The sequence below is a fragment of the Neodiprion lecontei genome, chromosome 7 (genome assembly GCF_021901455.1).
Source record: "Neodiprion lecontei isolate iyNeoLeco1 chromosome 7, iyNeoLeco1.1, whole genome shotgun sequence".
NCBI lineage: Eukaryota > Metazoa > Arthropoda > Insecta > Hymenoptera > Diprionidae > Neodiprion > Neodiprion lecontei.
Genome location: NC_060266.1, coordinates 11,629,285 through 11,656,292, shown reverse-complemented (window position 1 = coordinate 11,656,292; position 27,008 = coordinate 11,629,285). Strand labels below are relative to the sequence as shown.

The window sequence follows — 27,008 nt, the reverse complement described above, 5'->3', positions numbered from 1 at the left end:
ATTAAGAAAATTGATAGTAGGACGCTCGACTGCGCTTAGCGCAGCAGAAATCGATTGGGACAACTGGTACGCGCTGCGTAACCATAATTGACAATAAGTAGGTGGTGGTGTAGGAACTACAGTGAATGGAGGGCCATGTGAAACCAAGCCGGCGCGGAACACTTGCGTCAGAAAATCCCGCGCTGGTAGTATGTCACTGGCAGCAATGAGTAAGTGGTAAGTACGGATGATAACACAGGGTAATGCGCTATTCCACTAAGGTATTAATATTAAACGCTATTGCACTAATAGGCAAGAAATGAGGTAGTATTAAGTATGCTGACATACTAAATAACGCTATTGCGACGATAGATCGTAAGTAGATGGTAAGCAAAAGCGGACGCGGAAATGCTACGACAATAGCAGGCGCCGCGGGCTAGCAGCAGGAAACGCTGTGCGGGATAGAAGCCATAAGAACAGGCCAGCCACAGAGACGGGGTGAAGTCATGCGAAAGCGGTTCCGCCTCGTCCTGGGCCAAGACCGGCGTGAGGGGTTTTAGCCCGTCAAAAATCCGGAACTATCCGATAGCATCCATTAGAACAAGCGGATGTCTTTTGAAGATTTCCCCTTCGCCGCTGAACAAAAAAAAAAGATGAGGTTAGGTTGGGTTGGGTTAGGTTGGGTCAGGTTAGGTTAGGTTTGGTTTCCCCACGCGGGTTTTCACCTTGTCGTGGTGTGGGGGCTTTTCGGCCGCAATGAATCTCGAGGACCCGACGCCGAGGGCCTTAAAAATCCCTGGGCAAAGGCGAGACTAGACGAGCGACTACTCAGCACAACCGGCCCAGCCTCCCGAGGCTGGGTAAGGGAATAAGGAGTAATGAATGGGAGATGAGTTAATGGGATGTGGTAGGGATCTCTGAGGATATTCCACTAAGGCTAGCCAAGGCCGGACGAGTAATCCGACCGACCAGGGCTTCAAGGAATGTCTGTACCTTTCCTGTGGCGTCCTAGGAATCCACAGGTCTGAAGTGGGAAAACTACTATTTGCAGCCGACTGTAGCCAAGCAGAGGGTTGAATCTGGGATCTCGGGCGCATGTATGGAGGATTATCTGGTCAGCATTTCCTTATACTCGAAGCTAGTAGGGTATTTCCAGCAAGGTTTTACTTGAATGGGGGCCTACCCTAGCTCGGATTGACAGGGGAATCCCCCGGACGGAAGACTCTAAAGAGACAAGGGGCGGGAGGGGGGGGGGGGATCGCACGGACAGGGCTGACCACCTGACAAGCTGAAAGCAGTTTACGTGCGAGTACGGGGTTAGGGTTCCATCCAGTGGGGATAGATACTGCACAGCGTCGCAGCTGCCATGATGGCCGAACTGCCGTTGTACAAAGAATATCACAATATGAAAAAGTTAAAACAAAAAAAAAACAAGTAACGAAGAGGATTCCGAGGTTTTTGAGGTGAATCCCTTTACGAGAAGGGCCAGCATTCACTGGTCACCACCACCGCCCTGGCGGATCACCAGCCTAGAGGTGCCGATGAGGGCGGCGGCACCTGTCCAGACGCCACTGGTCCTAATTGACATAGAGCTGCCAAGAAAGGGTGCGCAGAATAGCGCGCCGGGGCTAAAGGAAGCGATCCCGAAAGCCAGGAACGAGGGGGCGAGGAGAATGAGCTGCACTGGGAAAGTAAGTCTGACCACTCGAAATGCGCAGGAGGTAAGTGGGACGGAATCGCCGAAGACCCTGATTACCCTTATTGAGGGGATGAATGTATTTGTGACGGCCCACAAAAATACTCACGTCATCCCCGAAGAAGACTTGGCAAAGGTGGCTACTGTCGTCAGGCGCGTCGAGCGTACCTGGAACAGGATGGAGGAAGAGCTGACAGGGACCAGAGTACCGCGGGATTGCGGAGACAAGGCCACGCAGACAGGGGCACAGCAGCCCCAGCAGGAGCAGCAGAAGGCAGCCGCAGCCAACAATAGGAAGGAGATCTCCCCCTCAACCGAGGCTGCGGAGAAGATGCTGCGCTCCAACGAACAGCGGAAGATGTCCCAGAAGGAGGGCCGGAGCAAGGTGGTGAGGCGAGGTCACCGCAAGGCCGCCGCCCCAACACCAGCATTGCCATCAGAAAAGACGGCTGCGGCCGCCGCGAAGGAAGGTAGGCCCATGCCTAGAAAACCGGTTAGGCCGGACGCCGTCTTGATCAAGACGGAAGGAGGTTAGAACTGTGCCGAAGTCCTCAAGAAGGTGAGGAGCCAGCTTGACCCGGATAAGGTGGGTGCCTCCATTACCGCGATCAGGAGAACCAGAGGGGGTAATGTCCTCCTCGAGCTAAAGGGCTCAAGAGGCGCACAGGCCCTGAACGAGGCCGTCGTGGGGGTTCTGGGTGGCAAGGCCAAGGTTTCGACGCTGGAATGACCATTGAGGTTAGAGATCTCGACGAGATCACGACGGGGGAGGAGATAAGGGTGGCCCTCAGCAGCGCCTTGAAAGCGTCGCTCGAGGACGAGATGAGATTGAGGAGTGGTTTCAGGGGCATCCAGGCTGCGCTGATAAGGATGCTGGGGCGGACTGCCCAGAAGCTGCTGACAATTGGCAAAATCAACATCGGTTTGACCGTCTGCCAGATCCAAGGAAGGATCACGGTGGACGGGTGTTACAGATGCCAAGGGTATGGACATCACGCTGCCAAATGCTTGGACATAGACAACTTGAATGCTTGCAGGAGATGCAGTATGACCGAGCATAAGAAGAAAGAGTGCGGGAGGTCCAGCCCGAGGTGCATCGTGTGCACAAACGGCGGGGTAAGGGCGGACCACTTCGCCGGGAGTGACCAGTGCAGAGCCTCCAAGGCAGAGCTGCTGAAGGCCAAGGACCGGCGCAACGGGCGGGCCACCATAAGGGTGCCTAACTACAGGACGGTGGAGAGCACGGGATGGGCGAGCGTGGAGCCGGTGATGCTCTTCCCTACCACACTGGGAGGGTCGTTCGGGCGGAGGCTCGATTTCAGCACCTTGCTATGTCAAGAGTGAGGTGCGTCAACACCGATCCCAAAGCGGGCATACTTCAGGTAAACTTGAACAGGAGCTAGGCCGCCCAAGACCTGTTCACCCAAACTGCTGCGGGTATGGGGGCCAGCATACTGCTGGTATCTGAGCCCAGCAGGGCAGGGAAGCAAGGTCACTGGCTGGAGGACACGACCGGAGACGCCGCCCTCCTCGGGATGCGAAACCTGACGAGCAACCTGATGCTGGGTGGAAGAGGCGAAGGCTTCGTGTGGATGAGAGTAAGCAGCACGAGTGTCTTCAGCTGCTACTTCTTGCCCAATACGTAGACGCAAGACCTGGAGATGCAGCTGGACGGCCTCGACGAGGCGGTCAGGGCGGCAAGGGGTAGGATCCTCAGAGAAGGTGACTTTAACGCGAAGTCGCCGCTATGGGGATCTGATAGATGGAACGAGAGGGGCGAGATCGTGACCGAGTTCATGGCCAGACTCGACCTCTGGCCCATAAACACGGGAGACGCCCCAACCTGGAGCAGGGAACCCACCGCCGCGAAGTCGATCATCGACATCACGGTTCGCAGCTCCGGAGTGGCGGCCGAGATACGAGGATGGAGGGTCCATGAAGAATAGAGCCTGAGCGACCATCGCTACATCTACATGAAGTGGGTGGCGCACGGTGGAGTTCGAGCAACAGACAGAGACGCCAGCCTGCGGTTCAGCCCGGGATGGGTCGTTAGAAAGCTGGACAAGGCGGCCATGACAGCCTGTCTCAAAGAAGAGACAGCGAATCACAGGCAAGGCCCAACCGAGACCTGCAAGTCGAAAGTAGACGCCCTCGTGGACACCATTACCAGGGCATGCGATGCGAGAATACCGAGAAAAAGGCCACAGCGTGGCAGGATCGCCGTCTACTGGTGGACCTGCGTGATCGCTCAACTTCGACGCGACTGCATTAGAGTCAGGCGGCAGATGCAGAGAGCGCGGGCCAAAGGCAAAGGCAGAGAGGCGAGAACTACGGAATACAGGTGTGTCAAAAAGAGCATGAGAGATAAGATCAAAGCTAGCAAGGCCAAGTGCTAGGAGGAGCTACTGCAGGCGGTGGAGGAAGACCCGTGGGGGCCGCCGTACAAGCTGGTCACCAAGAAACTTGCAGGCCTAAGGCAACCAGAAGACCCGACAATCGTCGAGGGGGTGCTAGGTGAGTTGTTCCCAACTCACGGGAAGACGTTAAGCACCACGCTCGGGTGCAACGATGAGGGTCCCACTGAACCTTTCACCGAGGCGGAGCTCGCCAACGCGGCAAGGAGGCTCGGTGGGGGGAAGGTGCCAGGACCTGTTACAGTGCCGAAAGAAGCCTTGGCCGTAGTTGCCGTGTGCTACCCAGACACACTCCTCAGGGCCTACAACGAGTGCCTTCGCAGCGGAGCATTTCCCGGCAGGTGGGAAAGACAAAGGGTTGTTCTACTGCCTAAGGGGCAGGCTAAGAATGGGGAGTTGCCGCCGTACCGGCCCATCAGGCCAATTGACGTTTCTGGCAAAATACTGGAAAGGCTATTGCACGCCAGGCTCGAGGCAGCTCCGGACGCCTCGGGCGGACTAGCGGATAATCAGTACGGCTTCCGTAGGGGAAGGTCGACCAACCAAGCTATCGACAAGTTCGTGGACATCGCCAGGAAAGCAAACGAGCGCAAAGGTCGCTTCGCTACCCCCTGCTTGTGGGCGCTTTTGGCCATCAAAAACGTCTTCAATGCGGTGGGGCACGACGTAATCCTGGAAGCGATAATAAAGCGGAAGGACATGCCGGCGTACCTCCTGGGCATATTCAAGAGCTACCTGGAAAACAGGTTACTCCTGTAACGCACCAGCAAAGGCGAAAGAACGCGCCCACTGATAACAGGGGTTTACAGGGGTCTGCCCTCGGCCCACTACTATGGAACGTGGCCTATGATGACTTGCTGCGGCTGAAAATGTCGAAAGGGGTGAGAACTATCGGCTTCGCCCACAACGTAGCTCAGGTGGTGTCAGCAAGGACGGCGGAACTGCCGGAAAGCAAGACCAATGAAGCAGTCAGCAGCGCTCTGACGTGGCTACCTGGCGTAGGACTAGACCTGGCGGAAAGGAAGCCGGAGATAGTGGTGATAACTAGGCGGCACACGCTGAAGGTCAACCCTATCAAAGTCAAAGGACACGAGTTGAATCCCACAGACAGCGCGAATGACCTAAAGTGACCATTGACGCCAGGTTGAACTTCGCGGAGCACGTGCGGAAGGCCGCACACAAGGCTATGGGCGTAGCCGCGGCCTTCGGCAGGCTAATGCTCAACATCGCGGAACCGGCCTACGTGAAAAGTGAACTCCTGGAGAGCGTAACATACTCCGGTGCACTCTACGGAGCCTCTGTGTGGGCGGACGCCCTAAGCGTGGCGAGAAACATGAGCAGACTGGAGGCTGCAAGAAAGGCCAGCGCACTTCGAGTCGTGTCAGCGTACCGCACTGTCTCAACGCGGGCCGTTATGTTGCTGGCGGGCCTGATTCTGCTGCACCAGATGGCGGTCGAACGAAAAAGAATCGCGGAGGTGGAAGTGAGAAGCGGGGCCCGTGGCAAGGCGGCTAGGGTCAGACTGAGACGTTAGGAGCGGGTGAAGACGACCGAGGAATGGGACTTGGAACGGGGTGAAGAGGAGAAGGGGACATGGAGGAGGGAGGCGATGCCCTCGGTAGTACCTTGGATCGACCGGAGACACGGCCAGATGGAGTTTCACCTGACCCAATGCCTAACGGGGCACGGGTGCTTCGGTGCATATCTCCATCGGATAGGTAAGGAGACGACGCCAAGGTGACACCACTGCGAAGCCGCTGCGGACGACGCAAAACACACGTGGTTCGTATGCCCGGCATGGAAGGCACCGAGGTAAGAAATGTGGAGCGCGACCGGACCGACCGCGAGCATCCGGGAGGTAGTGCGCGCCATGCTGAGAAGGTTGGAACAGTGAAATGCAGTGACTGACTACATCAGACGAGTACTCCGTGACAAGGAGGAAGCCGAACGGAACAGAAGGGGTAAACGACCAGGCAGGAGACCCAACCCGGGGACGCTTGCGCGAGCCGCGGCGTGCGGCTGTGACCTGGCATACAGGCACGCCGTATGCTTCAGGAGCGCGGGCTACCTAAGGGACGATGTGGCTGAACCTACCAGTGACGTAGCGGATATAAGCGTGGTACAGGACAAGATCGTGGGTCTGGCGGCAAGGCACGCCGCCGAGGAAATCGGGAGAGGACCGCCTGCGGTCAGAGCGACAATGCCGGGTAGCGAGGGTGCAAGGGTCCGGATGACCTATGGGGACGTAAATTACATAGGCAACAACCGGGCTATATTGTACCCGAAGCGCAGGTACGGAGGTCAACAAAAGCCGACGAACTTGTGCAGTCCGGTGAATATGCAACCGATGGGGCTAGACGTGGTGGTGCTCGACGGCGTAGTCTTCACCGTCAGGTGCCAATGCGTCAGCTGGGATGAGCATGTGAGGATGTTTCCGCACTACAGGTCCACGGTGGACAAGGGGGCCACCTGCTTGTACTGGCGGCTGGCTAGGACGCAGACGTCGCAGGTAAGTGTGCAAGAGCTTGGTTGTGGCCACGTGAGCACGCCTTGCAACATGCTCTGCAGAAAAGACAAGTAGTGCGCAGGGAGATGCGAAGCGTGACTAGTGACACGGACAGTTAGACAATTTGGCAGGACAGTACTGCAAAGCCAATGAACGTAGCGCAGGAGGTGCAGTGACAGGAGATTAGCGACACGGACAGACGGGTAAATTGGCAGGACAATAGTGCGAAGACAACGAGCAAAGTGTAGTGGTCAGTGTAGTGCGAAGCGTGACTGCGGACGAGGTCGCCGGAAGACAGACAGTAGCGAATTCTGTGCCGACAGTAGACACAACTGAGGCAAGAAAAATGGAGGCGAAGGAAAGCTGACTGAGGCGCGACTGTCCGGCCGAGATGGTCAACGTCACAATGACGTAAGCGGGAGAGAGAAGCCAAGAGAACGGCCGGCCACAGGGACGGAGTGCACTAATGCGAGAGCGGGTCCGCTCCGTCCTGGGTGATGAGCGGCGGAGCGGTCTTAGCCGGTGAAAATCGGGCACTATCCTAGGGCACCATTGAACATCCGGATGTCTTCCGAATATTTCCCCTTCACCGCTGAAAAAAAAGGTTAGGTTTGGTCGGGTTAGGTTAGGCCGGTAACACACCGACTACATGTCCCGTCATCTCGTCCGCCATCTTGCATGATAGTTAGCCATCTTGTATGTCGTTCCGCCATCCAGCGGGTTAATTTGCAATCTTGCAGTCGGTAGCACACTGACGCTCGTTCGGTAACAAATCGACTACAGGCGAGGCGCGTGCCGCAGCACTCGATCCTGTCGGTAAGGCAGGTTTGAGCCAGAACCTCCCTTATATAACTAAGAGCATTGTGTATTTCTATTTTCGCTTCCTATTTCATTCTTGAATTCAAGATGCTACATGCCTAGTGCGTGCATCCACTTTTCACATAGAAGAGGATTACTACCATTATTTATTACATATAAGTCATTTTCATGTTTTTCATTGTTGCACTTGATTTTTACACTAATTTTTCCTTATACCGGCATTGCTTCATCGTTATACGCTCACAGAGTTCTATTCACATTTTGTAACGGAGTGTTTGAAAAATAACGTTGATAGTATTCGGACGGAATCGCCGAAATTTGTGAACCTGAGTCGATTTTCAGTGGTAACGGTACCTTGTTTACATACACCGTCTCGATTAGCGGTTCTACGCGTTTATAATTTACTCCAATTGGTTCTATCTTTTTGATATTCATTTTCATTCGGTGAATCGCTTAATATATATCCCGATTATATTTCGCTGTTTCATCGTACTCGTCATTTGCGTTACTGTTATTATTATCGCTGTTATCGCGAACGTGTAGGACCTGTACGTTTAAGTCTCGCTCACATACGTTTGAATTATCAATATTATTCAATCTTTGGTTAGATTACGAACCCTGTTCATTTCGGCACACGGAAAAAATGTGCCCTTTTCTTCCGCATTTGCTACAATATTTGTATCCGAGCGAGCTTTGAAATCTACGATGGTCGCTTTTGCCGCGACACCTACACACCTCTTCTTCACTCGCTTGCCCCGCATTCTTCCGCTGTTGCTGTGGTCGTTGCTTATGTGCGAACGTGTTGTTTGGCGTTCGCTGCTTTGTGCCTTGATAACCGCGTGACGAAGTCACGTGGTGCATGCCTGCTGCTTCCTCCGATGTTCTGGAGCCTTCTCCTGTACGTCGTCTTTTTAGCGTGTTCTCGTTGGCGGCTTCAACTAATTTTGCCAACGCTATTAGGTCGTCCAGTGATTCAGCCGATTGTTCTGAAATTTTGTACTTTATGAGTGAATTGATCACCCCCGAGATTGACTGGTCTTTTACTTGAGTTTTTAGTTCGATTGACGCAAATTTGCATGGTATGGCCAATGTTTTTATAGCTGGCGTAAATTCTTGAATACTTCCGTTTACTACTTGTTTCTTTTCACGAAACGCAAATCGCGCCGAGTATTTCCCTTCATCCGGAGCACACATTTCTGTTAACTTATTAGCGATGTCTTCATACTTCATACCATTTGCATCCGTTGTCTCGCATTCAATCTGTAACTCATTGTATACTTCCGACAACAATGACGTTGATAGAAGCACTGCCTTTTTCTTAAATCGGTTATGTCATTAAGCGTAGAGTTTCCAGCTGTCGCAAGAATCCTTTCAGGTTACCTTTCTTTTGAAACGGCTTCACGTGGCCGAGCAGCGACATTTTGACTAGTTTCTTTTCTGTATTTTTATTCACTTTGGGTTCTTTTGAATTACTATGATAACTCTCCGTCGGTGGTTTATTTTCAGTTTTCGAGTTTTGTGCTATAACTGTTTTGATGCACTTGTTTAATGCTTTGCGGGAAGATTCTACTGTTTGCGTTTGATTATCAGGAAAACCGTAATTGCTGCAAACTTCAATTATATTATCTTCGCCGAACGTATTTATCCACGAAGTGTGACTTGACTCAATTTCAGATTTTATAAACGACCAATTTAACGCCGACATGTGCCTGCGCACTCAGACGACTGACACACACTTTTGGGTTATGTCGAGTGATGTGTACTGAATTATTAAAACCTTTATCCTCGTCGCCATTGCTGTATTTTATTGAGGTCGAAGAAATTGGAGGAGTGGAGGAACTAATGGACTTCCATGTGTCTTAATAATCAAGTCTAAGGTTTGATAGAACTGTACGAACTCGGTTAATTAGCGAAAGAGAGTGTGAGTACCCTATTGCTCTCTCGACGATACTGCCGTATCTTTTGCTGTCCGCTCGTCGAGCACGCCAGGCGTTCACATACATGCACAACACATACACAAACACGCGAGGCTAGTTTGCCGTCGCTATGCTCGAGTTACTGCATTTCCAATCACTCGTGAAGATAACTGTTTCGGCAAGGTATCGAATAGTTAAATGTGTGTCTCGCGACACTCAAAATCGTCCTCGCACATGTACGCACACTCGCGTGCAATGTTTATTTGCCGTCTCTGCGTCAAATATCGCCGCTTGCCCGTGTCGCGACTCAAAACCCATCAGCTGTATCTCATGTATTGTCTACTATCTCGAAATCATGTATGTGTATAATCTATGTGTTCTCTTGCTCTGTGAAATCTTTACTCTCTGTAACGTTCTCTTGCGATACGGTTTGTATCGCCTCATCGAAACCAATAAAAATCTCAATTATCGGTATTCATTATCTCTCTCCATCTCAACATCACTTTCGTTCCATTCACACTCGTTCTCATGACTAATTCGCGGATCCCACGTCGATAATCCATATCTTTTTGCCATCTCTCTGAACATTTTTTGGTCCTTCGAGCCGGATCAGTCGTGAATCGAATCGGATCATTCGCAAATCGAGTCGAATCTTTCGAATCGTTGCGACTTACGGGAAAACAAATTAGCTAGCGAGTGAAACGGAACTATCGCGTGTGCATCAAGTTGCGAAAGTTCACGTAATCAAAGTGAACAATATCGTTATCGGTGAAAACCATCACCAGAATCAGTCGCGTCCGTTAAATTCAAACGTGCGGTGTCCTCTGTAGTGACCGTGACTAAGATCTGAGCGTCAACAACACCGATCTCTCGAAGTGTGTATCGCGACGCCCTGTTATCACTGTGTGCGTATCTCGTTCGTGAAAACTCAGTTTGTCGCGTGAGTTTAAATCCTCTCGTACATCAACATGTCGATCGAAGAACATATCGAACTTCAAAACGACTACATTTGGCGCATCTCTCGTGCCGTCGAAAACCTGCGCAAGCTCGGCAAGGCGAAAATCACTAACGGGCAGGTGAAGTCGCGGCTTAATGCTTTAAATTCAAGTTGGAATAGGTTCCAAGAGAATCACGAAAAGATCAGCGAGATCAAGTTCGCAGCAAAAGGTGATCAACTCGACGCGATCGAAAGGCTTTCGTACTTCACGAAAGATCATTACGGACTGTGTGAAGAGCACTTCTTAAGTGGCGAAGGAGTGATGCTTGATCTTCTCAAATCGCTAAAGCCTGCGCCTGCAGCAACCGCGCAAGCCGCTGCAGCTCCTCAAGACGCACCAGCAGGAGGATCATCAAAACGGTTACCGCGTATCGAACTGCCCACTTTCGCGGGCAGCTACTCAGAATGAAAGCCGTTTCACGACCTCTTCTCGTTGATGGTTCGCGAAAATTCGCAACTTTCAGAAGTGGAAAAGCTGCACCACCTTAAAACCAGTGTGACCGATGAACCGTTACAACTTATCAAAAACATTTCTCTCACTGCAGAAAACTTCCCTCGAGCTTGAGAAACTCTCGTCTCACGATACGAAAACAAGCGGCTTCTGACTGATTCTCATCTCGCGACACTTTTCACGATTCCTCGTGTCACTGAAAAATCATCATCGGAACTGAAGAGCTTGCACAGCAACACTTGCAAAGCTCTTGGCGCGCTCGAACTTCTCGATAGTCCCGAGAAATTAGGGGATCACATCATCGTGCACATGACGATTCGCAAGCTCGACCCAGCATCTCTCGAAGAGAAAAGTGGGAGAAAAGTGTAAGCGAGAAACTCGAGCCCCCCTCGTTTGCGGAGCTCAAGGCGTTTCTCATCGGTCGCATCCACACCCTCGAAACCGTGGAGCAAGCTCATGCTCATAATTAAATCGCGACATCGAAACCGCACTCATCGCAAGGAAGGTCAAATCTTCAGACGACAAGGTCACATACAGCGCAATCAGAGGAACAGTCGTGTGCTTGTTGCAAAGGCAACCACTACATCGCGTTCTGTTCGACCTTTCGCGACAAATCTCTGAATCAAAGAAGGGAAGTGGTTACTGCGAAAAAGCTTTGCTTTAATTGTCTCAATCCACATCAGCAGAAGGACTGTCGATCCAACAAAACGTGTCGCGTGTGCAACGGTCGACATCATTCCTTGCTGCATCGAAACTCTTCTTCAATCTCGACAGCTGCCAATAGCGGCACATCTCAGAACAGCGCCTCTCAGGTGAGCAACCACTCTGCTCAGCCTACGATGATCAAGCGCTCTCCAGTTCTTCTCGCCACAGTGCAATTGATCGCTTCGAATCCGGAGACTGGAGAAAGAATCATCGCTCGCGCTCTACTCGATCAAGGACCCAAAAGTTCATTCGTCACGGAGTCGCTGGCGCAACAATTGCGACTACGTCGGCATCAAGCAACGATACCGATCATTGGCGTCGGAGCTCATCAATCGGCAGTGACTCGCGGCATCGCGACATTGCAACTCCAATCTCGTGCTCACACCTCGTTCTCGTGTCAGGTGGAGGCACTCGTGCTTCCACGACTCACATCGTATCTACCCTCATTTCGACTTCTCGTCGAAGACTGGCCTCATCTACGAGGACTCAACCTCGCGGATCCAAGCTTTGCACATCCCAGTCAAATCGACGTAATTCTCGGAGCTGACATCGACAGCAACATCATTGGTCAAGGAGTACGAAAAGGAGCACCAGGAACACCAATCGCGCAAGAAACTCAGTTCGGTTGGGTCCTCTCCGGCTGCGTTTCAGCGGAAGCAACAAGCCCCTCGTATGGCGCAGTCCAAGGCTTTCAACGCTCCCTCGATCACGAACTGCTCGATCTCGTGCAGCAGTTTTGGAAGCAGGAAGAAGTGTCGAAACCTTTGGCACTAACTTCCGAAGAAGAGCGTTGTGAGCAACACTTTCGCGAAACGGTTTCTCGAACTGCGTCCGGTCGTTACGTAGTTCGGCTGCCGCTCAAGGACAATTCGGTAGAGCTCGGCAACTCGCGGAATCCCGCGCATCAAATGCTTCTTCGTTTGGAGAAACGGTTCGGTAACGACGCGAAACTCAAGGAGGCTCACTCGAGCTTCCTTCGTGAATATCGTGAACTCGGGCACATGCGTCGCGCTATCAATACACCTGAAGACAATTCCCGCGTGTTTTATCTTCCCCATCACGGTGTAGTTCGCGACAGCAGTTCAACAACAAAGTTGCGTGTCGTGTTCAACGGGTCTCAAAAAACCAACCTCGTACTCTCTCTCTCAATGACAATCTTCTCGTCGCGTCGGTCCAAAAATGCAAACCGACCTCGCGGACGTTCTCTTACGCTGGCGACAATATCCAGTCGCGTTCTCATCAGACATCGTCAAGATGTACCGACAAATTTTGGTCCACAATGATGACTAAGATTTTCAGCGAATCCTCTGGAGGGAAGGACCAGAGCTACCGATTGAAGAATATCAACTGACTACGGTAACGTATGGTCTTGCAAGCGCTTTGTATCTCGCGATCCGTGTTCTTCATCAACTCGTTCAGGACGAAGGTAAGCAGTATCCCCTTGCGAGCCACGTCATTCTCGAGAACACGTACGTCGACGACATCCTCTCAGGAGCAGAGGACGTTGATCAAGGTCGCAAGAAAATTAACGAACTCAATCAATTGCTCGAGGCGGGCGGCTTTGAACTTTAAAAGTGGACTTCAAGCCACCCAGAAACTCTCGTTGACATTTCTCGAAACCATCAAGAGATCGCGATGCATCTGAATCTCGATCAAAGTCCATTCTTTCGGGCTCTCGGTCTTGCGTGGAGACCAGACATCGACGCGTTCGCGTTCTCTCCGCAAATTAATCAAACTCGGGACAATTTCACAAAACGAAAAGTTCTCTCACAAACCGCGCAGCTCTTTGATCCTCTCGGATGGCTCTCGCCGATCACGATCAGAGCCAAAATCTTCATGCAGGAATTGTGGGCACTCAGTTACGACTGGGACGAGCCGCTCTCAGCTTCATTGTCCTCGCGATGGATCGAGTTTCTACAAGATCTTCAAGGCATCTCAGCTATCACCATCCCACGATGGATCGGGTTAAGTTCAGCATCTCTCGGGATAGAGATCCACGGTTTTGCGGACGCCTCTCAAAGTGCATTAGGCGCAGTGATCTACGCGCGAACGTATATCAACACTCACGAAGTGCGCGTTTCACTAGTGTGCGCGAAAACTAAAGTAGCACCGCTAAAGAAGGTGACAATTCCTCGTCTCGAACTCTGTGCTGCGAATCTTCTCGTCCGGTTGATGTGTCATTTGGAAAAGACTCTTAATTTCTAAAACACCCCGGTTTATCTGTGGACGGATTCCACAGTCGCGCTCGCGTGGATCAAAAGCCACCCATCGCGGTGGAAGGAATTTGTTCGTAATCGCGTAACGGAAATCCAAAAGTTCGCGCGCGCTCGTTGGTTTCACATCTCGGGTTTGAAAACCCCGCTGATCTTGCGTCTCGTGGTGCATCTCCGGAACAACTCCAAAAATCAGAACTTTGGACCTTCGGACCATCCTGGCTCTCGAAGCCTTCTGTCAATTGGCCATCCTTATCTCCGCGACCGGAAGAAAACATTCATCTCGAGGAAAGAAAAGGGCTGTCGACGCACATCGCAACAGCTAAGCCGCTACAAATCTGGGATCTCGTCGATCGCTACTCAAAACTATCGACTCTCCTTCAAGTTACATCATTGTGTAAACGCGCAGCATATCGGTTCGACGCGAAGACGTCATCGAATCACGTAAACACGTCTATCACTGTCGGACCGATCTCTACTCTTGAATTGAGCGACGCCCAACTGTTTTGGACCAAGGTGACCCAGCAGGCGTACTTTGCAGAAGAAATTCGCCAAATCGAGACAAGCTCAAGTCTCACTCGAAGTCATGCACTATCACGACTCACGCCGTTCATCGATTCAAACGGATTCCTCAGAGTCGGTGGTCGACTGAATCACTCATTGCTTTTATATGACGAAAAGCACCCGTTCATCTTGCGTCGCGAATCATCGTTCTCCACATTGATCATCGATCATCATCATCAGTCGACGCTCCACGGAGGTCCGCAACTCACTCTCGCTACAATCCGACAGCGGTACTGGATCCTGGGAGGAAGAGTACCGATCCGCATGTTCATACATCGTTGCGTTTCTTGTGCGCGTCATCGCGCCACCCTCAGCAGCCAACAGATGGGCCAACTCCCTCAGTCTCAAGTCAATTAAGGCCGTTTCTTCACTCTGGCGTTGACTACGCTGGTCCATTCTCGATTCGAGCCTCCCGCGGAAGAGGAGCGAAATCATGCAAGGGATATATCGTTTTTTTCATCTGCTTCACGTCCTCGGCTGTGCATCTCGAGTTAGTTTCGGACCACACGACGGAGGCATTCATCGCGGCGTACAAACGCTTCACATCTCGACGAGGAATTCGTGCCTCAATCGCAAGCGATTGTGGAACGAATCTCATCGGCGCAGACTCAGAACTTCGCCGTCTTCTCGCTGCATCGTCAAAGGAGTTCTCAGAAATCGCAAACAACCTCGCATCACACGGAACCCAGTGGCGGTTCAATCCTCCCTTCGCGCCTCATCTCGGTGGAAATGGGAAGCCGGAGTGAAATCAGTCAAATTTCACCTCAAACGAGTCATCGGAGAAGCTACTCAAACGTTCGAGCAATTCGCGACGTTCCTCACGCAAGTAGAAGCTACGCTTAATTCTCGACCTCTTTGCGCTATCTCGGACGATCCACGGGATCCAAGTGCCTTGACTCCAGGACACTTTCTCGTCGGCTCAGCATTGAACACAATTCCTGAGCCGTCACTCATCGAGGTGCCAGTTCAACGGCTATCGCATTAGCAACACTTGCGTCAAATGCTGGAGCATTTTTGGAAACGGTGGAGTACGGAGTATCTTTAGTCCTTCCAAAACCTCTCGAAATGGCAGACTCATGACGGGAACATCAAAATCGGATCCATCGTTCTCGTAAAAAACGAAAATCTACCTCCATCTGTGAGGCCCCTCGCGAAAGTGATCGAAGTGCATCCGGGAACCGACGGTCTCGTTCGCTTTGTGACCGTTAAAACGAAATCCTCTGTGTTAAAACGTCCAATCGTAAAATTGTGTGTGCTTCCAGTGTCCTCTTAAGACAATTATTGACTCTAAGAATGAATAACGCACGGCGGGCGGCATAATCTAATTTCGCGATCGTTACCGATAGCGAAGCGGGCGGTATGTTTCGGCAAGGTATCGAATAGTTAAATGTGTGTCTCGCGACACTCAAAATCGTCCTCGCACATGTACGCACACTCGCGTGCAATGTTTACTTGCCGTCTCTGCGTCAAATCTCGCCGCTTGCCCGTGTCGCGACTCAAAACCCATCAGCTGTATCTCACGTATTGTCTACTATCTTGAAATCATGTATGTGTATAATCTATGTGTTCTCTCGCTCTGTAAAATCTTTACTCTCTGTAACGTTCTCTTGCGATACGGTTTGTATCGCCTTATCGAAACCAATAAAAATCTCAATTATCGGTATTCATTATCTCTCTCCATCTCAACATCACTTTCGTTTCATTCACACTCTTTCTCATGACTAATTCGCGAATCCCACGTCGATGATCCATATCTTTCTGCCATCTTTCTAAACAATAACGATACGTAATTTGCGTGTATAACCTGAAACTTATCATTGTTCACCTTTGACGAAAATCTCCACACACATATATTTGAAAAGCAACGATGAAATCCATGGACAAATTATTCTGAAAAACATTATTCGTTATTGTGCTTCCGACTTTAGATATAATGTTATTGTCAGACTTGCCGACAAATGTTTGGGGATACATATTTCAGCTCCAATATGACAAACAAAAGCGCATTCAATAATCTTGCCGCCCTAGGCTCAAGGAAGATTTTTGCCCTTTTCGTGTACGGTGGGCCTATTTTTTTTCATTCCATATTGATATCATCCATGTCTAGGGATATGACAATAATTTTATTCTGGTACATATTGTGCGATATTGTACAGAGAACTTTTTTTGTTTTATTTTAATGTCACCTTAACGTACTGGGACAGGAAACTATTGTGATGACGAAAATAATATTAGAACCCCGTTATTTAAGTATTACAAATTAAATCGTGACTAGTAATGATTGAATGACTATTGGGTTGTTAACTATCATATTTTCGTCATTTCATCAGCTACTTCGTAGTTCGTGGAGTTATCAATTATTATAGCTCACAGTTTATAGTATTGCGCGCCTTGATTTTTGAGTTGCAAAACTATCGATCAGATCGTCATATTTCAAGGACGACAGTAAATCTGACTCAATGCCGAGTATAGCCAGAGCGTTGAGCCTATCTTCCTTCATTTTTGATCGTAGATAATTCTTCACTCGACGCAACCAAGAAAAGCTCCGCTTCTCAGAACAGTTCGTAACAGGCGTGCAAACACACATGCGAAGAGCAATATCGATATTGGGATACACACTTTGCATATCACTATCCCGAATCCATTTCAACAACTTTAAAGCCGTATTCAAATTTCCGCCACTTGACAAACAGTGTGCACAGAAATGAAGACATTCATTGGAAAAACTTTCCTCGAGATCTGAAGCGTAGAGCTTCCGCAAGCTCTCTGCTTTTTTCTCTCTTTCTACCGAGCTAATCGCTGCTGAGTCGGTGAGAAAAGAAAACGTATCGTGGTATCGCACATATGCTTCACGTCACTTTCGGAGCTCACAAAGAAGCTTATCGGTAATGACTGTAAATGTCGCGACTCTCAGATGGTCTCGACCGGTCATTTCCACTTCCTTACTCGCAGACTCGCCCGGACGAAGCCGGCGCTTTCTCTTTTGCTTTGTGTCCTTATCATACTCCTGTACCTCCGAAAATTTCTTCGCTTTTGCTTCGAAACCTTCGAAATTTTCGCGAGCCTAAGAAACGCGAGTAATTAATGAATCATAAAGATGCACAATCGTTAATATCTCGATGTCGACTGCTTGCAGTTTCTTATTGATGAGATTGAATCTGCCGAGCAAGAAACCCCAAAAACAAACAATAAAAGCAGTTTCCAAACGCTCCAACTTCAATCGAATACCTTTGGCTTCGCATCTGACGCTCGGCTTCTGACATTTATCATCTTCGATGCAGTCCAATGCTCCCGCAATGTCATCCCAGGACTCGTATAAGCGTTTAAACGCATCGGCCCAAACTGACCATCGAGTTGTTGACAGACTTTTCAGCGTAACATTTGTTACTGATTCCACCACTGAATTTTGCTTCGAGATTCGCTGCTGCTGAAGAGTTTCCCAGCGTTGGATTGATGCGGTAAAGAAACTGTAGATCTCTTGCAAAAGTGCGAAAAACCAACAAGCCTCTTCGCACTCTTCCGCCGCAGACTCTACAATCAAACTAAGAGAGTGAGCTGCACAGGGAATATATTCCTTGTGAGGTGAAAGTTTTTTTATTTGTGGCTATAAACCGTTATAAGCACCCGAAATATTGGCGGCATTATCGTAAGATTGGCCTTGGCAGTTATCAATATCGATTGCAAATTCGTCCAACGTAGCAGTAATGGATTTTGTCGTGTCCAGATCTTTATGGCCTGCGTTCGGAATAAATTTGAGGTAGCGTTCAACGGATGTACCGTTGGCCTGTACATATCGGACGACAAAAGTAAGCTGATCAATATGAGAGATATCAGGTGTAGAATCTACAACGATAGAAAAGTATTTTGCCAATTTTATCTCCGTTACAATCGTATTCATAACTTTTTCTACCATGAGCCCTATAAATTCTTCGCAAATTGTAGAAGAGAGATATCTTGTGTCACCACTGCCTAAGTTACCGTACCGCGAAATATGATCTGCTAAAAATGGATCGAACTCTGCGATGAGTTTTAAGGACATTAAATAATTTCCGTTGTGTGGTAAACCGAACTTTTCATTATGTCCTCTGAACGGTAGACCACGTGAGACAAGAGCCGTTACCGTTGCCACAACTCGTTTTAATATATTCCTCCAATATACAATTGTTGCATCGAGTTGTTGCGTTAGCATTAGGTCAACGCGGCCGAGAAAAGTCCCCCTTCTTTTCATATTCAATAAAGACAGTTTATGCGTCGATGAGTTTTCGTGATCGGCTACCCGTATAGAGGCATTTTTCCAATCGGTAAAGCTTTCTTTGCTGCCAAAATGTGTCCCGCCGTCGAAGGCAAGGCATGGTCCACAGTAAACTCTACCGGTGCTCTCTGAATAGATAAGCCAGTTACAGAGACTCTTCCCTCCATTAACCGGACGCCGTTTGAACAAAGATCGTGATAAATAACGCGTCTGGTCACCGTATACGCGCTGGCTGGACGAAAAATCTGAATCTCAATTTTGTTTTACGCCGTTCGCCGCTATTTCGACTCTGGTAAAATCATTTACTATACATTCAGCTGTATCTCGACTCACAATCATTTTTTGTTGCTGCTGAATCGGAATAAGAGAAAATTCCATCAATTCTGGCACATGACCATTACCTGCATCGGAAGAAGAAGAAGAAGATGCGCAGGCGTTGATTGTTGAAGGATGGACAACTTGAATATCCGAATCATTTGCACTTCTTTCAGGTGTAGATAAAAACGTGTCCAATTTTCAGGTTTTCTTGACCACTTCCTCTTCTTTTTCTAATTTTTGTTTGAAATGTTTTTTGTACTCGGCGCCACTGATTTTTTTTCCGGTCACTCATCGTCGATAGCAAAAATTGCACAACGCGTATACGTGTACATGTACTGTACTGAAAAGTAGAGGGTTACACAGTAGATGTAGATACTAAACAATAAAGAGAAACAGATCATCCATGTCGTGACCCGACTCGATTGAGATATACCTACCAATTCACGGAGAATTTCGTTTGCGTTTGAAAATCTATATATATATTTGCTATCGTTAAAAATACTCAAGTGCTCCGCCGCTTTGTGTTTTTATACCGTAAATTGTCAAGCGTGATATGTTAGAATGCTGTGCTCCCAAGCTGGAACCTGGAGAACAGGCATGAGCACGCTTACAGTGGCTGGCGCGTAAGCAGGCATAAGCACGTCAAGGCCGGCTACCACATGTCATACATTGTATACGTTTATACGTATTTGAAAGAATATAATCCAATATTCCATTTACATTGTATATATCTTCCACTAGAAAATTTAATTTGATCGAAAGAATGATTTCGCAACTTTCGAATTAAACCTATAAAATTTATCACATTGGCTCATTTCGATCATCATTTTCCGACCAGAAATTTGCCGCCCCCAAAAGCCTACTGCCCTAGGCTGTAGCCTGGTAAGCCTAGTGATAAATCCCGCCCCTGCTAATTGGATACAATAAACTTCAAAATATCGTTGTGCGACATAAAAATTGTACGTACTTTTTTTAAATACAGATTTTGTGCTGGATTGAAATTATTGAAATGGTCGTTACTTACGAACCGTCTTATATATAATCTGAACAACATTTACAGTGTTTTTGTCATCTACAACATAAAACAGTTGAATCAAATCCCTATATGATGATAATCTGAGATTAGTATATTCTACATGGAATCCGATATTTACATCCAACATAATTAGGCAAACAAGTCATCAAAAAATGAATAATTCAACTCAGAGCAGTAGCACTCTAGTACCACATGATGCAAAACACATTTCGATTCATCAGGCGGGGAATGGTTAACTATCATAGATGCAAAATTTTCTGCTTTTTTAGACCACCAGCATTGAGATTCATTGCCACTTAGTCTCAGCCAAGGAGATGGAACTTCAGAAGCAGTCCCACTCCGGAAACTGAACAATCGTGTACATTTTATTTTTTTATGTACTAGGGGCTTCGCCACTGCGCGCTTCGCGCGCCAACCCCGTCTCGGCGCTGCGCGCCTCACTATTTCCTTACGCATTGTCTAGTAGACAGGCGAATTCCTTCATGTTGATTTGATGACAAGTCTGCACTTGCTGTCCACTTAAATTCCTTCTGTGCTAACTTTTCTTTTTTTCATCAATCTAAGCTTCCATTCGTTGGTTGAAAATTGGTGTTCCTTTTCTATTGATATCGATCTATCTCCTTGACTTGCTGAATTATTTTTGCTACCGCTTTGCCCGTTATTCTCCAAAATCACCTTCTTTATATTATTTTTTTCTCTATATTTGCGTTGCTGTTCATTCCGCAAAACACCTCTTTCTCTTGTGGTCAACATCGATCCTGGTCGTCCTCTTACCTGGTCATACGAATATTTGATGGATATTATTCTATGGCTTATTTGGTTCTTCGCACTTACGATTTTATTTTCCTCTTTCTTTTGTGATACTTCCGACCATCCACCATCTTCATCGCCTTGTCTGCTACTTGAAACTCCTCCTTTCTCCACTGTCATCGTAAATCCCGGCTGTTCTTTTGACTGTTTGGTAATATATTTAGATTAACTATCATTTGATTTTTACTTTTCGTACTTATTACTCACTATCTGAATTTTATTTTGGTTCAGCAAGACATCAAAGTGTCCACTGTCTCCGTCGCCGGTGAAGAGTAGCGAGAATTGTGTTTCATTTTGTGATCCGATCCGGTGTGGATGAATTTGTCCTTCGCGATACACGATTAAACATATCTTGAAAATGTCCGCAGCTGCAGCTAATTCTGCTTCTCCCCCGTATATTACATTTTTATTCATATGTGATTTGTAATCACCAGGTGACCTAATCACAGCACCGTTTGACTCATTACCTGTAATAAGACCCGCAAATGTAGACCAATTATCCACTATATTTGAAACGATACTCAGTCTCACCTCTGCTTGTCGATCTTGAGTGCAGTATACACAATACGCCAACGCGCGAAAAAGACAATTCCCGTCGGGAATCATCTTGATAATTTTCGTTTGCATGTTCATTTTTTGCGCGTCAGAAACAGATACCTGTAAAGATATTTGTCAAAGACTGTCATAAACAGCCGATGACAGCTGTCAAAGGGTTTGCTAGATGCTTTTTGTTTTGTTTTCGGGATCTCACCCCACCGCCAACTTCATGCATATACTATTGTTATTATAATCTTTTTTATATTATTGTTATTATGGTCTTTTTTTTACTATTGTTATTATAATCTTTCTCTACGTTTATTTGTTTGAAACTTTTTTATTAGATAAAGAGATATTAGCTGTAATATCAAGGGCTGTGTATTAGATACCATACAATCATAATAATAAACATACTTGTTATATCATAGGGGTAATAAAAAAATTGATGCCATCTGGAAGCTACAATGCAAATTAATTTTTTTCATATACCGAGACAATTTCTAGAAACTATACAGTTAATGCGAATGCGCGAGTTTCATCGGCTGCTCGGGCAGGCTGGCCACTCCGAGTTTCAGTTGTTAAACTCTGTTTCTGGAGGCGATGTGATTCACACGAATTTTTGAGTTCAGAATTTTAAACAGTCGAGTTAGTGACTCGGAAAGCATTTGTTATTGAGTCGAAAAGTTCATTCTTCAAAGAACGGTCGAAACTTGATGCTACTGCTCTTCGAAAATTGGCTTTATTCGACTGAAATGAGAAATCTGTTTAAATGTGGGTGCTTGGAAGAAACGCAGCAGGTAAGTGGGAATACTTTATTTGATCACTTTTAACATTTTCTACATTAGAAATAACTAAATTTATTAGACGGCTTTTCCCGTCTTGCGTGGCTTCCTATCGGAAGAAAGAGAATCCAAAATGTAAACATTCATCATCTACATACATTCTTACACAGGGTGCTTAAAAGACGAAAATTCCCATTCACACAGACCAAGCACATGAAAACAAATTCGAACTCTCTGGTCATGAGAGAAATTAACGACAACAGAGTCAGGGCGGCTAGGTGGTCTAGTGCAGTAAGGCTCCGGTCAAGCATCTCTAGACGCCAGATTCGATTCCTGGCTCCGCTAGTAATTTTTCGAAATCACCAATCGTTCGAATCTATATCTTTCAACAATTATCAACTCGTATTTAATTATATGCACATCCGCATATCATTCACAAGACGGCTTTGCCGGTCTCGCGTGGCTTCCCATCGGAAGCAAAAGAATCCAAAATGTAATCATTTATCATCTACATACATTCTTATACAGGGTGCTTAAGAGACGAAAATTCTTATTCATTAGAAGTAACAATGAAATTTTTTTCTATCAACAGGTGATACGGCCAAAATAATCACATCTCTAAAATATTCACCGTTATCTGCCTATTCAATTTATCACACGTGCAAAGATCATCGCCACTTTCAAGCAGCTAAGTAACTTTCTCACTCTCTTGTGATTTCAGGCGGTAATATTGAATTTTATCACTTGAAAACGAGACATTAAACCGAGCGTTCAAGAAATTTAAATACTTATCTATCTGTAATAAAACTGTGAATTTTTTCTTCTTGAAAATAGTTTGACAAGATTTACCACTACTCGATAGTCAATGTATTTTTTCCGATCAATAAATTATTGCCACTACTATTAAGAATTTTCCAATGATCATCAGAGTTCGAATAAGTATTAGTTTCTTAGATATGCAGGTCATTGAAAAAACGTCAATTTGTTTACGTTTCGGCCCGGGTGGGAGCCCTCCTCAGATCAAATTTTTTTTAATAATCTGGTGTGAGAATTTTTCGGATGCTCAAAGTTGATGTGGACATGACGACGATACAGATTAACAGAATAAATTCACTAGCAAGAAAGGACGGACGTTGAAATTAGATGACCGTTACAGACGTTGAGACAACAACGGTCGGACTAGAAAAAAGGATTAGCGGCTAGTAACAGACATAGATATGACCTAGGAACACGGAAACGAAACAAGACAGTTTTGATGATAGAGTAGAGATATGCACAATAGGTAGCTTAGGAAACTAAGAATGATGTATTATCGACGTATAGATTTAAGTTATAAGCGTGACTCTTATAACTTAAAAGGGTTGCGGAAATGATAATTCCTGAGTCTCAACGACTTGGGTTGATGTAGAAACGTTACTAAAACATTATATTAACACCGATCACAAATAATTACATAAATAATAACAAAAATAATTATAACACTTATAGTCACCTAAATCAGCAACAATGTCGGTTTTGACGATCGGGAATGCAGGCTTAGTTAATAGTAATGACAAAGAATAATTTATAATAAACAATATATTTTGCGGAGCATTCACTATGACGCTAGTGGATGTCCCGAGCGCCTGTCAATCACTCCCCTTTCTCCCGAGCCGATGGCTCCGCGGTGTTCACTCTTAGTTATCCTTTCCGTAACCCGTTCAGCGTGTTTATTGTTTTTCATGGATAAGTTTGGGTAAACAGGCCACAAACTTACATAGATATTACTGATATGATCAATATCTTGACGCAATTAACTGCAAGAGGATAGAATAGAATAGAATAGAACATATTTGTTTTATACAAAGGCGGTATCCCCTAAGTATAAAGAGAGAGCGATACATATTGTGAATAGAGAACAGTAGTAGATTCAATACTGAATTAATTCTAATTCAATTCTGAATAATATCCAAGAGAGCGGCGAGGTATGGAGAGTACAGTGGTTATAGTACGCGTTACGGAGACAATGTTCAAGGTGCGTGCGAATTAGGGCAGGAGAACGCATACAAGAAGCCAGTAGAGATATATTATGTAAGGGCTACGTGATCAAAGAGTCCTTTTTTGAAAATCGCCGAAGAAGATGCTTCATGTAACGCCTGTGGCAGAGAGTGCCACAAGCAAGTGGCTGATACAATCGTAGATTTCTCGTAACTTGCAGATCAATACGAGGGAATAAGTAAATCATATTTCGATGCTCACGAGGGGATCGTACGCTCCCGAATTTCTGACTGCAGGGTAAGTTGAGATGCGAAGAACAGCGGGACACGGAGATTGAGAGCCCGAGAAAATAGTTACGGCGCTGTGAAACTCTCAGCCACTTGATTCTCTGGAAATAAGGCGTGATGCGTTCAGATTTCATTACATTGAAAACAAAGCGAACTCAAGCATTTAGGGAATGCTGCAACCGAGTATCCTCGACGCGTGTAATATCGAGGAGTGCAATTGATCCATTGTCAAAAATGGGGAAGATGAGAGATGAGACAAGGATCTGTTGGAGAGCAGATGTGAGAGCCTGCCCGTTGGCCCTAAGTTGGTGGAGCGTTTTGAGGACTGTGTTGCACGTGTTGGTGACCTGCTCCCGCCAATTTAGTGTCGAAGTAACATAGATACCGAGATTCCTCATACTATCTACGTAGGGGATAATATTTTCCCCCAGCAAAATCTAAGGGACCTGGTTATATCGGACCATATTGAGAGTTCGGGCGGAGCCAAGAAGCATAGCTTGAGTTTTCTCAGGTTTGAGCCGTAAGAGATTTTCGTCGGCACAGTCACAGATACGAGCCACATCGTCATTCGCTCGTTCAACGTGTTCGGCTAAGCGAGATGGCAGGCAGTGTATGAAAATTTGGAGATCGTCCGCGTATTTGGCTGCGCAATAATATTACACATCTCAAGAAGAAGACGTTTGTAATACAAAAAGAGTACGATTTCGAAAATTTTCAGGCGAGTTTAAAAATAACCTACGAAGCCAGGAATCGAGCCAGGAATCGAACCTGGTATCTAGAGATGCCTTACCGGAGACTTACACCACTAGACCACCTAGCCGCCCTGACTACAGTGTCATTAATTTCTTTCGTCCCCAGTATTCGAAATTGTTTTCGTTTTCGTGTGCCGTAAATATATACATATTTGAAATTCGTCGCGACAGGCACATTTCAAACTTGAGTGTGTGACTTGTAGGTATGTGCACATTAGACATCTGTATGTGGCTAATCATGTGTGTATATCATCGTACGTTGCATTATTTTTGCCAATTTGAACGGCCCAGCCGTCATATTAAATGATACGAAAGAATCATATTAATATTTGAGCGAGAAAAATTTGCTAGAAATGTACGATGATATACACAAATTATTAGCCACATGCAGATGTCTAATGTGCACATGTCAACAAGTCACACACACAAGTCCGGAATGTGCCTCTCGCGACCAATTTCAAATATGTTTGTAATACACCGGTTCTACAGCTAAGACGCTAGCACGTTCATAATTAAAAACAGGGTCTAGTTCAATGGAGTGTCTGATTAAAGCAGTGTAATTTTTATCTAGGCCGTGAATGTTCCGTTTGTGCTCCTTAATTCTAGAATGTAATTGCCTACTTATTTGCCCAATGTATAACTTGTCACAGTTTTTGCAGGGAATTTTGTAAACCACGCGTTAACGGAATATTTACGGCCTAGATGAAAATTACACTGCTTCAACCAGACACACCATTGAACTAGACCGTGCTTTCAATTATGAACGTGCTAGCGTCTTGGCTGTGGAACTGGTGTACCACAACCGTCTTCTTCTTGAGATGTGTAATATTGTTGCACATCCTCTTGCGGTTAATTCACGTCACGATATTGAACATCTCAGTTATATCTATACGTCAGTAATACATCATTCTTAGTTTTCTAAGCTACCTATTGTGCATATCTCTAGTCTATCATCAAAACTGTCTTGCTTCGCTTTTATGTTCCTAGGTCATATTTACGTCTGTTAATAGCTGGTAATCGGCGACTTCCATTTTCGGTTTGAATGTGAGTGGCAGGTGTGAGAAGGAGTGTGAGTGGAAAGGCGAGGATTAGAAGGATAGCAAAGGTAAGGAGGAAAGGAAATAGGGCAGAGAAGAAGCGGGGAGGACCAGGACGGGCTGACGGGTGAAGGGAATAGGGAGGCAGGAGCAGAAGGGACGGACAGGTGAGGAAAGGGTGAGAGTTTTTTGAGGTTAGTTAGAGAGAGCGGCGGACGGCGGGGGGGGGGGGGAGATAATATAGAAGAATAGGCGGGGACATCTAGGGAGCAGGAAGGGGGATAGAGCAGAGACAGATAGGCGGCAGGCAGATGAGGTAGAGAGCGATGGCTGGACGAAAGAATATAAGCAACACGGGTGGCCAGAAAAAAGGGGCGAAGAAAGTAGAGGAGGAGAAAAAGACAGGGCGGACGAGTGTAGCAGCAGCGATAGGGAGGGAAAGGAGACATAGTTTGGGATCGGCGATGACTGTGATAGATTTATGGAAGAGAAAACGGGAGGAGGTGGGGAAAAAAGGGGAGGAGGATGCAGATGAGATACAGGAAAGAAGAAGAAGCAGAAAAGTTCACCGGTCACCGCAGGGCAAGGCAGGGGAGGAAGGGAAGGAAGAGGGAGGGAGTATACAGGATATGCTAAGGCTGATTAGGGAGGAGTTAAAGATAGGTCTAGAGGAAGTCAGAGGGCAGGGAAGGGGGCTCAGGGAAGAAATAGAAAAGATTGAAGGGGAAATGACTAAAAGGGAAGAACAGTGGGAAGTAGAGAGTGGGGAGATGAAGGAAACAATAAGGGACCTAGGTAAAAGATTAGAAGAGGTAGAAGAGAGGAGTGGGGGAGAGATGGAAAGGGTGAAGGAAAGGCTGGAAGAATTAAAAAAGAAGCGGGTAGATGGCGGGGGGGGGGGGGGGGGAGCAGGGACGGGGAAATGCGAAAATGGCGTAGGCAGCAATAGATAGGTTAAAA

General features: G+C 47.1%; 3 protein-coding genes across 3 annotated transcripts; all 3 read left to right on the top strand.

Annotated features, from left to right (window-relative positions):
- Window positions 1-2,401: 2,401 nt before the first annotated feature.
- LOC107227672 lies at window positions 2,402-3,019 on the top strand. Its single transcript, XM_015668891.1, has one exon. It carries the CDS (start codon window positions 2,402-2,404, stop codon window positions 3,017-3,019), a length of 618 nt encoding a protein of 205 aa, XP_015524377.1.
- Window positions 3,020-5,275: 2,256 nt separating this feature from the next.
- LOC107227655 lies at window positions 5,276-5,623 on the top strand. The gene has a single exon (XM_015668877.2). It carries the CDS (start codon window positions 5,276-5,278, stop codon window positions 5,621-5,623), a length of 348 nt encoding a protein of 115 aa, XP_015524363.2.
- A 5,994-nt stretch (window positions 5,624-11,617) lies between these two features.
- Window positions 11,618-13,055, top strand: LOC124295539. Its single transcript, XM_046745949.1, has 2 exons — window positions 11,618-12,616; window positions 12,903-13,055. The coding sequence occupies exons 1-2, from the start codon at window positions 11,618-11,620 to the stop codon at window positions 13,053-13,055; spliced, it is 1,152 nt and encodes a 383-aa protein (XP_046601905.1).
- Window positions 13,056-27,008: the final 13,953 nt, after the last annotated feature.